A 13,519-nucleotide genomic window follows, 5' to 3' on the forward strand; every position below is an offset into this window, starting at 1 on the left:
TCTCATTTTTTCAGGCCAGCATAACTGTTTTCTCTCATTATTTAGTTTTTCCCTGGGCACCCATCTGTATCCGTTGGGTTTTCGTCTGCGTATTCGTGCAGTTTTACGGTCAATCTGATCTTTGAAATTAAAGTCACTGAAACTAGAAGCCAACAGTCCTAAACTCAATGTATTATTTCAGTAAATGTAGGGTTTAATCAATTAAACAAATGTGCATGCACCCCTCCCCCCCCCCCGCCAAAAAGGGATGGGGTTGGGATGTTATATATTAAAAGTGCACTTCAATTTATTGCTTACCTGCAATATTTGCACAGGTACCCATGTGTAAATTCCTCATCATTTTAAAATCATGAAATTATTTGAAAGTCCATTTTTTCACATTCATTTGTAAAACATGTATATATAAATATCGGTTGCAAAAATGTTAAGTAACTTTAATATTTAACAATAAATCATTTCAAGTTTAAACTACCCATCTGAATAACTGAATAACTTCACTTCGCGTGTGAATATTTGATCTTATGAATAGTAAAATGTTTGTAACAGAATATCTGTATTTTCACTTGTAAACCCCATTTTACCATTGAATCAATATTTTCAATAAATGTTTGAATATTTATACTATAGCTTGTATCTACTTTGGGAATAAAATATCATACACGTACTATCTATTCAATACGGTTTAAATCGCTACTCTATAATTGCGAACGTGTTTACAAATAGCACCCTGTGTCAATACAGATGAATACTATCTAAAATGTTAATCTATCGGTACACTACCTGGAGTACTGCATGGCGTACAGTGTCTCCTTCGCCAATTATCTATCAATCATTCAGCTATCAAAAAAAAAACACCGGGGGCCACATATGGATCTCAAAAATGAGCATCGGTAAAAAAATATATGTGAATTTCCGCTGCTCTTGATGCGAGGTTTTACTCCATATGTGAAGGTGATAATAAATCAATCACAGGGTAAGTTTTCAACATTTTAAAGATTTATATAAAATTGAAAGCTTTTCAATTTAAAGGAAATCGAAATGTGATTCTAATCTCCTGTCTTTTCCACACGTAACAGCAAAAAATTTCATATAAAATTTTTTCCCAAATGCTCAATTTTGAACCGTATGGGGTTCAACCCCCATATAAGGTAATAATAAGAAGAAGTGTTTTGATTGAAAGAAACGCCCAAACATCATGTTATTTTCCATTACAGAAGATTTAAATTAAAACTTTAAAAGGCCAAAACCCCCAAAATGTTTTTAATTTTTTTTCTAAAATTTTTTTAATGGGTGTATTTTAAAGTACAGGTAAAAAAAATTACTTTTTGGCCAAAACATCCATTCTATTTGGCAATAATATTTGTAAAACAAAACTTTATTTTGTTTAATATGCATTTTGCACTTTGTATTACTTTTATCTTTTAAAAAAAATCTGTTTTGTTAATAGTTAAAATTTTTTACTTTTTCCTTTTCAGGGAGATTTCATTTCAGTAATACAGGGCCCCCTCTTGATTAAGTTAATTATTGTTTGACATAACCTTTAATTTAGCTCAAATTTTTGAAAATGAATACGCTGCCCCATCTGAGTATAAACTTCAATAATTTTTTGGAAGCATTTAAGAGGGGGATCCACTCATTAATGGAATTGAATAATCAATGACGGAAAATTTTCTTTTTGCCAATTTTTCTATCTTTTCCTAACCTTCCTTTTTATAATAACTTAATTTTTTGTTTTTACAAAATCTTCATTTTAAAACCCCGTGGTTTTTGCCCCTAACTTCCGGTGTGACAAACCCTTAGTTGCATGACTGCTTTTTTGACTGATCAAAATAAAAAGGTTTTCGATAAAAAGTAAACCAGTAGATAGTTTTATTTTTCAAAGCTTTTAGCTTAAAATCCCCAAAAATATACAATATCATATTTTTTAAAAAATTTTCAGACTTCATTTAAAAACAATCAAACTCGTTATTACTGTATTTAATACTAGATTGCATAGGCGATATATAAACTGGCCGATTAAAATACTAGATCATTATGAAACCAGAGAACTTGTTGCTAATTTTTGGGAAAAAATGTAACCGTTTTTATTAAATTGCTATAAAAGGATATTTCCTTTTAATAAATGTCATTTTCCGATTTATCGGGGGTTTTTGTTTATTTTTTGTTTTTTTTTGGCTTTTTTACAAAAGTTTTTTCCCTAAAAAAAATACTACTGTTTTCAAATTTGGGTCGGACACAAGAACTAGTCAATATTAACTTAATTTTGGGGAATAATATGTTTAAGTTTTTTTCCAAAGCAAACTTTCACCATACATTTTTCTAAGTGATAAAGTATATTATCAAATAAATCTTTTTTCCTTTTTTTTTCCAGCTGACCACCGATTTTTTTCTTTGTTTTTGTAGGGTTATTCGTCTTTTTTTTTGCAAGCTCTGTTTAAATCTAAACGTATCAGTCGATGTCGAACTTGGAAGATGAATTGTACAATAAATCTGAAGTAATTTATTTTCTTCCTTGTTTAAAGTGGATTGGTCTACAGGGGCAAAATTTCCTATAAGTATTTCAAATGTTGATAAAAAACAGAAATGTAGCATTTTGATATTGTTATAAAATATTTCTTGGAAAAAATGTTAATAGAAATTTAAGTGATACGTTTTTAAAGTTTAATGATGAAAAATGATATTTTGTACTAGAACAATTTATTATCTGCTATATAAGGATATATAAAAACGTATCGTGTATTTCACAATCACTGTCAACATCCGTATTATTTTGTTTTCAATTTCATTTACAATAACACTCATGCAGTTTGTATAATGTGCAAATCAAATATGAAAACATATAAAAGAAACAGGTCACTATGATGCTTTCACAAAACAAAAATAATTATTAAATATAGAGGACAACAATATAGATTTATGTTTGCAAGCTGATATGTCATATATTAAAAACTAGTTCTAAATTATTTTTTTATAATAAATAGACCACGTGGTTAAGGGAATTTCGTTTCAGTACTCTATCTTTCGTGGTTTTGTTGTCACATACAATATTAATACTCCAAGAATAAATATTATGTCATTAAAAAATTTTCCTAAGACCAATTCACTTTTTTTTTTTGGATTATTTGGATCAACGGGTTACGACCAAAAAAACCATGCGGGGAAATACCTGAAATAAACCATGGTTTGAAAAGGTAAGTTTTAGTTCTAAGTTTTAAAGAAATACCTGAAAATAAACCATTTTTTTTGAAAGGTTTTTTTAGTTCTAATTTTTAAAAATAACCGGGAAAAACCATGTTTTTGAAAGGAATTTAGTTCTAATTTTTAAAGAATATACTAAAGAATAAACCATGTTTTTTAAAAGGGTTTAGTTTTAGTTTAATGTTTTAAAGAATAAACCTGAGAAAAAACCCCATGTGTTTAAAGGTAATTTTTATTTTTAAATTTTTAAAGAATAACCCTGATGAATAAACCGTTTTTGAAAGGTAAATTTTAGTTCTAATTTTTTTAAAGAAATATACCTATGAATAAAACCAGGTTGAAAGGTAATTTATCTGTTTTTGTCAGTTGCAAAAAAACCCTCTTAAAGCCAGTAAAACGAAATCAAATCATCGTTTATTTTAGGAAAAAGTTCAACTCAATTAAAGTGAATTGGTCTTAATTTTAAAGGGCTGTTATACAATGAATTTTTACATAATTTGATTATTGATTACTAACAATCAACAAACCACGAAACAACATACTTGTTGGATGTAAGATAAAATGAAACCCGTTAAAAATTATAAACTAAATAATAAAATTTTGGGACAGAAAATTAAAATTGGGCATATTGACTATTTACGTCGTTTGAAATTTTTAGAAATATGAACGACTTATCACATGCTAGGGGCTTAAGTTTTACAATCTTTGAACACGAAAGCAGTTTGGAGTCGTCGTTGGTTTTACAACTATGAAAGGGCTTACTGCACGTGCTACGTCGTTTTTAATTATAACAATCTATGAACGCCTTTATGCACGTGCTGATGTCGTTTGAGGTTATAACAATCTATGAACGCCTTTATGCACGTGCTGGTGTCGTTTGAGGTTATTACAATCTATGAACGCCTTTATGCACGTGCTGACGTCGTTTGAGGTTATAATAATCTATGAACGCCTTTATGCACGTGCTGACGTCGTTTGAGGTTATAACAATCTATGAACGACTTACTGCACGCATTATCGTCGTTTTACTGTCTGATAAGACATAAGTTATAAGTTAATGCTATCGTCGTCTTGTATTAAAGTGAAGAGTACTTTGTCTGAATAAGTGAATCATATGATGCTTGAATTAGGGTCTTATTTGAGCGATTTTTATAGTATATATCAAAAAGATGTTGGGTAAAATCACCGAGAAAAAATAAAAAGGGGTGGATTTTATCGTGATTAAAATTAGTTTTTGGGGATTTTTCCATTTTTTCAACCAGGAAAAAAAGTGTTTTTTTAAAACGAAATAAAAAATTCTTTTAAGTACTTGTAAATACGAGTTTTTAAAACTAATATAATCTTTTTAAAAGTCCCCCTTTTTGAAAATCTAAATACTTTATTTTCATCTTTTTTAAAATTGGAAAGCTTAGTATTTTTTATAAGACCTACTTTTAAGGCGCAAATTGAACTACTTCAGTGAAAAATTGCAATTTTTATTGTTTCTGTTAGTCAGATATGAAGAAAAATTTTGATTTTTTTTTTGTTTTTTTCTCTAAATTTCCTAGTCAAACGAAAACACAATATAAGGGGGATCATAAAAAAAAATTTTAATACCGGGGGGGATTGGCATTTTGCTTTTCCCCCGCTAGTGGAAACTGTCTTTTAACCCTGCAAAGGCGTCGGTTTTGTTTCGGTTTTTACGTTCGATGCCTCGACCGAAGTATACGGGAGCCGTTGTTTTACGATAGGCCCCTTTCTAGTTTCTATAACTGTGTCGAAAATCAATTTTCTTTAAAAACTTTTCCGATACGCCCGGATTGCCGAAATTTTTAAAATTATTAACATAAAAATTTAAAATTTTATAGGGCCCTTTTTTAAAAATTCACGTAAAAGCGAACTTTTTTCGGGAATCGGCTTGTGTAAAAAGCTGAAGAATTTTAACTCGATTTTTAAAAAATTTGTTCTTTACCACGGGGCAGCTATTACATACGAAGGTGATTACATTAACATAGGATCACAGGAAGTATATATATAAAATTATTCTCTGAAAACTTCCAAAATATCGTTAACTTCAACATATGTTATATTTTATCGTGTTTACTGAGATACAGAAAGAAAATGATGGAAAAAATAAAAAGACGTTGTGTTGAAAAATACTTGTTATCTTCACTGTCTTTGTGAAACTTGGGAGTACGGATTAGGATTGTCGAACATTTAAACGAAGTAAAGAGTACAAGTGTGATATGTAACTATATTCCAACGACATTGCCCAGACTGTACAAACATGTCCCGTATTGTAGACTTGGACAGAAAAGGAAGAGAATTCACAATAAATAGTTCCAGTTTATTCATGAAAGCTGGGCTAAAGTTCAAACAATCGAGTTCAATGGCAACAACAGAACAGGGCGATACTCCTTGGGTACCTTCCACAGAGAATGTTTTTAAAGGATATTAAATCATTAAAGGAAATGAAAATCCCACGTCGGGTTGTTTTAATCTTGATGCATACGCTTTCGTCGGGTTACAAGCAGTCCATACATTAGATGTAAGCAAATCTCATCGTCTATTGATACAAACTTTGCTAAAAGCTCTGGAAGTGAAAAGTGCTTTGCCGGCATTACAGACTCTTATCATGTCTGATATTGGCACTTATTGGAGCAACGCTAATACCATTAATCAAAAAAGATGGGATTATTTGTACCGAGAAATATTACAAAAATTGATTTAAGCGGTACCCAGATGAACTTCGTCATTTGACCCCGATTCATAAAACACTCCACACTCTTAGAAAGTTTAAATATGTCATATACAGTTATGGACAATGTATGGACAGAAAATATCGTTGAACAAGGTGTGCTAAATTTGATGGTTTTTGACCTGGCTAATAGTATCCTACCAGCAAGAGCAATTCCTAATTTTCCAGGAAAATATGTTTTTGCCAACATAGCAATTAATATTTCCCAAATTAAAAATATTGAACTGAACAAAATCTTTACTACCCCTTTGATTTCGAATCTGAGCGGGATAATCCCTTCTGCAACATCATTATGGGGTTATAACATTACAATAACCATTGATGAGCCGCAAAACTGGAAGGTAAAAGAGCTGATTTTAAGAAATAACAATTTAAGATACTTAGATGTTCATTTTGTATGTCCAGTGTATAAAATAAGATCTGTCTTATATGTTGATTTATCACACAATGGTTTGGAAATGGTGTATCCTTGTGAGTGCACTCCTAATCTAGAAACATATTTTTTATCTAATAACAAATTGTTTGAAATGATAGGGAAAAGGCCGGACCGTTTTGGAAAGTTGTTTGCTTCTTATAGTAAACTGCGTGTCATCAACTTAGCAAACAATCGTCTCGGAGAAATTCCTAAACATATGTTCAAGCATAACAAAGAACTTGTTAAAATTGATATTTCTTTTAACCAACTTGAACAATTACACTTTAATTTGGTGGACTTGCATTATCTACGTGTTTTAGATGTAAGTAACAATAACATAAAAGTACTAGACGAGATATCCATTAACAATCTTAATGCAGTTCCCGGTGCAGGTTCGAACATATATGTGGACGAGCATTGTATAGTCGTAATGAAATCAAATCCATTGCTTTGTTCAACATGTGACTGCAAGTCGTCTATCCAATGGCTCCTTCAATCAATGGAGTTCCATTTGGAACAACAGGCGTTGGTTTGCATGTCCGATGATGGCACATTTAGAAAAATCGAAAAATCGGTTGTAAAAAGAATTCAGAATATATGTAACAGAAAACTTGTCATAATTACATCCACTGTTTGTATAATAGTTACTATTATAACGCTGTGTATAATTGGAATAATACTTCACCGAAGAATGAGAAGGCTGAAGCGAAAGAGGAAGTTGAAAAATGTTTTAGCCAGATTGAAAGAAGGTGAGGGACAGTATGAGTTTGTTGCTTTTCTGTCATACAGCAGTGATGATTATCAATTTGTACATGATCACGTGATAGACCAACTGAACGAGAACCTTCAATTGATCATTGAGACAGATCGAAGACTTTTGTGTACCGGAGACCAAGATGTTCGCCTTGGATTCAATGTTCCTGATGAAACAGTACTATGCCTGAACAGAGTTTCCGTGGTCAATAGTTCTTGTGTCAGATACATTTTGTCGGAATCTTTACTGTAAAAACGAGTTTGATCAGGCATTTTTACAGCAAAAACCCATCGTTTTCATGCGATTAGGAAATGTAGACGAGCAGTTAATGATGCCAACTTTGAAGAGTTTGTACAAGAATGGCGCCAGCATTCTTTGGGAATTTAAAAATGGAGAGCTTGTACTAAAAGACACATGGGAAAGTGTATGTTCTCTTGTGCTGGAAAAGGTGCAGGTTTAGTTATATATCTGTATAATGTAAAATGGGTGTTAAAAATGAAAAACAGTATGTTTTTTTTTTTTGTAAATCTACTCCATCATTTTATATAAAAATTGTAAGATTTGATTAAAATGTACAATGAGCGAGCATCGATTATATCTGAACAAGTGGAATAAAGGAGACGATGCAATAGTATAAGGTTATAATACATTGTTGAGTAATCGTTAAACCTTTGTTGAGTAATCGTTAAACCTTTGTTGAGTAATCGTTTAACCTTTATTGGATGATGCGATAGCCGAGTCAAATTTACTAAGGTTTTGCAACTGCGTACGAGTCGAATAGAATGTGAAGGGAACTCATCAATGTATAAAGAACGCTTAATATCACATCAACAAGAAAAAATAAAACAAAAACAGCAAATTTAAGAAACCCCACACAATCAACACTGATTTTTTGTATTATATTAAAGATACAAAATTTCTTTGTTTACAAATTAGATATAGATGATCGGACTAGAACAATGCAAATGAGACTAGATACAAAACGCATTTGAAATGGATATTTGGACTTGGGGAAATAAAAACGAGTCTGTATTGATAAGATTGAATTCCAAATAAGATAATTACATGGTTTCATTTTTTAAGGTGTGAAATAACATTAATTATTGCACTCAACAATGTTAGAGTATGATAACCTCTGTCCTCAAAAATACTGACGTATTCAAAAATACTGACGTATCAACCCTTTTGCTAGGTGAGTCGCGGCACCAAGCTTTTAAATATTCATTAACTTTCCTTTATAATTCAGAGAGAAAGATATATAAATATAATTCAGAAACAGAGAATACAACATTTTGTTCAGCCTGTAAAATGTATGTCATTGCTTTCATATGTAATATATGCATGTAATGAACAACTTACTTGGAAAAAAAAAGAAAACATATAATGCAAACCATTAAATCAGCGAAACAATAGACTGACCTACTTCAACTGACTTATATTGGGAATTTTCATATTTATTTTTCAAAAATGATTAACCAAGCGTTGAAAATACATCATATGCTGTTGCAGCATTGAAATTTACATGTATAATATGTTTAATACGTAATACCGTTTTCACTGTTTTTGTTTGTTTGCTTTTGTTATATCTTTTTAAGGTTTTGAATCTAGTAAAACCTTATTATATCACATAACCATGTCATAATCTGTATCATATTGTATTGCATTTCAATTTTGTTTATGATTCAGGAATGTTAGTTGAAATATCATTATAAGTATAACGGACCTGAATGAATCGTTTAGTATGGGCTAATGGCGAAAGTATCGTGATAATACGAAAAACATGCTCGTTTACTTTCGGCATACCTATTTTGGTATAATTTTTTGTCATGTAAGAAGGTTCTTTTTACCGTGACGTCATTTTTTTTTTGGATAACATTTAGATATAAGATGTCGTCCTGAATTAATGTTAATTAGGGTCTGTATTCCTTAAGCTGTACATTGTATACATTACCTTGATTTTGTATTGTTATTGTAAATATTGTCTTATGTAAATAATCTGATTCATATTTAAACAAGAAAAAATGTACTGTTTGTTTGATTTATGAATGTGGGCGGGCTTAGCAGTTGGCGTCGATTATTTCTTGCGTGAACAATTCCTTAATTCTCAAAAGATGCCAATTAAACATTCACAAAACTATTGTCAACAAGTGTCCAGGTGTTTTGTGATTTGATCTTTTTGGGCTTTGAACCAAATTTTCGAGTAGATATTTCTTGGGTTTTGTGATTAAATATTATTATAAGTATTATAGTGACACCCATGCATAAATGAACTCAACTTTCAAAATAAAAGAAATTCAAATAGTTTTTTTCAGCGGAAATCTATGTTTTGTGGCTAATCTATGTTATTAATTGCATGTTTACATAGAAATGGGTGTTGCATTTTATTTTTAAACATCACGCTATTAAGTATATTTGTTGCAATTATGTATGCAATACTGGTGTATATATTAAGCTTATTGCCATTTCCAACTACTTGAATGCCAGTGATTAAACTTAAAACATACATTTTGTTATTTTTTCTTTCAAATATTACTTTTGAAATAAAAATGTTTTTATTTCAAACTGAATTTCCACCAAGGGCTGTAAGTTCTATCCAGTAAGTTGACAAAAATGCCGGTGATTCTAATCAAGTACGCGCTATGATCGATATGATTATTTTAGAGGTACCTTAGATCTTCCTCAAGCAGTAAAACTTGAAAGTCACCATTTTATAAATACACTTTTTTGGGGGGAGGGGAGGGGTTTTCAATTAACAAAACCACACAGACATTTTATTCTACTTTAACTGGAATTGAAGAAAGATAAGGCATAATCAGAGAAGACTCTCGGCAAATGTCACCTGCTAAAAGATTGTTAACGAAATAAATGAAGCACTGTTTAAATATGACTATAATAAAGAATTTGGATTAAATAAGAAATTGTATATAGAGATTTAAAATATTGTTGTAGGAAAACTAGCATCTGCTAAAAAACAAGGCAACAGTGTTATATAAATGGTGAACTATGGTGAACTATTAAGTTTTTGACCTACACAATATACTTATTCGTCCAAAAAATAAGGACAATTTGAAATTTTCTGACTTTTACCAATTCACCGTCTTCCACAGCATCAGCTTTCATCTAACCATTTAGACATGTAATATCGCCATCTATTTTCGCGCATACGAAAAGTATGGCAACGACCAAAGAAACGCTTATAAGCTTTAAGAGGTACGAGAATTTAAAAAATGCTAGTAATCGCCATTCAGCGGAGTATTCGATTTTTTTCTCTCTCGTCAAATAGACACCTAACTGAACGACAGAGCCAATGTCTTTCCTTTAAGAGAAATAATCCATATATTGTTTATCTGAAGGAACCACACTAAGAAGATAGTATTTCAATTCTATACATAGGCAACCCGACAAAAACAAAACAAAAACAACACCAACGAAAAACAAAACAAACAAAAAACAACACAAAAACAAAAAAAAGTGGCGCATGGCGTGCCCCATAGGCGCCCCTTTTTGAGATATTTTGTCGTCTATTTTGTTTTCATGTGGTATTAAATTTTCCGTTTTGTTTGTGGTCAGATCATGCGATATATTAAAATTAAACAGTCAGAAATGTTCATAATTATGTATAATGATTGGACGAAAAAGTAGAACTAATGAATGGTTAAACAAACGCCATTGAAATAAGCACCTTGAATGAAATAATTTCGGGCTATGCTCTTCCTTATAAAATTATCCCTCAACAATTTGTATAACTAACTTATACAAAGAAAACAAAGCAATGAATATTAAAAAAACATTAAAGGCGAGAGCGGGCACATGAGAGAACCACCAAATTTCCGTGAGCTATCTAATTACCCTCCTTATACAGTTTTATGGAGGAATTAAAAGTCGCTGGCGGGATTCCATCGTATTATTAGCGAAAAGTAATCAAGAAAAATACAAATTTAAAAAAAAAACATTTATCAATATAAAACGCTGTTATAGTTTTGCAATTATATTTAGGACAGACAATCAATTTCTTAAGTTTTATACTTAAATCATGTTAAAAAATGTTTCTTACTTAAAGCAAGGAAAGTTCATGCTAGCAAAAGATTCACTAGAATGGCCTTTTTCTAAATAAAAGAACATATAAACTATAGAAAATACGAGTAGAAAGAAGCGTTCAACAAATTTCCATTGAATATGTTTTGAAGAACACAAAACTGTATCAAATGAGCGGAAAAACAGATAAAAGAAACACGTCTTTGTTTATATACCAATATATATATGTATTTATTTTGCTCTGTGTAACAATATATTGAGTATTATTAAAAAACAGAATTTAATATGTATGAAATTTACAAGAAAAAACATTGCGTTATAAAAACAGTCAATTTCATACTGTCTTGCTATTCAGTCAGTACCCATATGAAATCTTCCAGAAAGGAATGAATGATTTTGTCTAGGTTAAATGTTGGACAAGTCCATAACACGGTAAGTGGTAAATAGAAATGTTAGCTACTGTATAATTAGACATTTATGCAATCAACAAACGGGCAGGTCATCTAGTATATGATAGAAAAATTGTCGTCTGCTTTTATTGTCGTCTGCTTAAATTTTCAATTTCATAAAAAAATATTCTCAATAAAAAAAGAAAGCAAATATAATGCAAACACAAATATTGTTACGATGTTGAATTTATAAAATGGATTTGCTATATGTAAAATTTGAAACAATATAACAGTTAATAAAATTTCGAAATGAAAATACAAACATTCAGTAGCTGAAAGCATAGAAGTTGGCCAGACCACACTGATGTACATGCAAGCCATGCATTTAAAAAGGTGGCCAATGCTTTTAATAGCCAAATGATTGATGATAGCAAGTGGTAGCCAAAGGGATGATTTCTGCAATTAGCAACCGTATTTTTGGTAGCAGCAACGTTTAGTTAAATGGGTGATTACTGCAACTAGTGGTCGATAGGGTGATAACTGTTACTAGTATCCAAAGGGGTGATAAGTGCAACAAGTACTCAAGGGGATGATAACTGCAACAAATAGCAAATGGGATGAAAACTGCAACTAGTATCCAAACGAGATTATAAGTGTAACGATTGCTATTTAAAAAAAACAAAGAGTAGTATTTACACATTACTAAAATTTTATGTACATCTGAATCAAGAAAACACAAGCCGATCTCTTTTAAGTCTGTTCCTTAGTATCGTTCCGCAATACTTAATGTTAAAAACTCTTAAATATACTTGCCAAAATGATTGCCAATTTGAAAAGGAAGGGGTAGATCTAATATATTTTAAAGTATATTTATCATCAAAGAACATGCTTTTTACTTATTTTTTAAGCCTTGTGTATGTAAGAAACGTGATATGTTAAATTTGTTTTGCGTATAAACCTCTTTGTTTCATTAAATACAGATGAAAATAATATTTTATTTGTAAAAGATCTGTAAGTTATATCATGCTAAATTATTTGTCAAAATTTTATACCTGCAGGATATTTGTAATTACTAAAATCCCTTCTTATTGATTTGTCAAATATTTCAAAACATTTTTTTTTCCAAAATCATGTTCGTTTAATAAGATATCAACATTTTAAAACATTAAAGTTCTGCAAAAACTGCTTCTTCATACAAGTTTTTCGAACTTTATCACAGGGCTCAAGAAGTGCACTGAATGTTGTTGCTTTTTAGCTTCACATATCCAAACATAAATCATTTACAGGTACGAATAATTTCTGCAGTTATGAAACTTACATTATAATTAACCATTTAACATGCACTTTCAACAACAATTAAAGTTATTATAGTTTGAAGGAAGACTATCATTTCATAATATGAAATATCGTATAACAGAAAATATACAAACATGTTAAGAATTTATATATATTATATATTTTCTTCTTCAGTGTCATAGATCATTACTTATTCAATATCTAGTATGATTTATTTGGAAATAAGTTAATATATGAAGGACCTAGATCTAGAAATAATAGGGTTTTCTCAATAACGTTTTAGATATCAATTAACACACACATAAGTAGCTTTGAATATATGGCTGAAATACGCAGACGAAATGAAAGGTATTGTTCATCGTTTGAAAACATTTACACTTTGTAAAATAGCTTTTAAAATATATTTATCATTCAATAATGTCTTGCACACATACTTCCGTAATATAAACTTCAAATTTATAAATCTACATTCTTGTGACTGTATCTGAGTCGTCAGCCTCATAATAATCAGGCATTGGCGTTGGACCTTCTCCTCCGCTATCGTTGACACCTGTAGCATTATCATAATCTGCATGCTCACCGTTTCGCCCTGATTCCGAGTATATACCAGCGGGTGTTGAAGCAACATACGGTCGTGGTATAGTATAACGTCTTTCTAATCCCGCATTGTCATATTGCGCTTCAGGCTCAACGGG

At 30.8% G+C, this 13,519-nt stretch overlaps 1 protein-coding gene across 1 annotated transcript; it reads left to right on the top strand.

Annotated features, from left to right (window-relative positions):
* The first annotated feature begins 6,393 nt into the window (after positions 1 to 6,393).
* On the top strand, positions 6,394 to 7,356 carry LOC132757488 (toll-like receptor 4). The gene has a single exon (XM_060748775.1). It carries the CDS (start codon positions 6,394 to 6,396, stop codon positions 7,354 to 7,356), a length of 963 nt encoding a protein of 320 aa, XP_060604758.1.
* Positions 7,357 to 13,519: the final 6,163 nt, after the last annotated feature.

Source organism: Ruditapes philippinarum, unplaced genomic scaffold (assembly GCF_026571515.1).
Source record: "Ruditapes philippinarum isolate M1 unplaced genomic scaffold, ASM2657151v2 ctg20919_1_1_1_1, whole genome shotgun sequence".
NCBI classification, from domain to species: Eukaryota; Metazoa; Mollusca; class Bivalvia; order Venerida; family Veneridae; genus Ruditapes; species Ruditapes philippinarum.

Bases quoted from the DNA above. Each gene is read 5' to 3' on its own strand.
- LOC132757488 (XM_060748775.1), top strand. From the start codon at position 6,394: ATGGTGTATCCTTGTGAGTGCACTCCTAATCTAGAAACATATTTTTTA.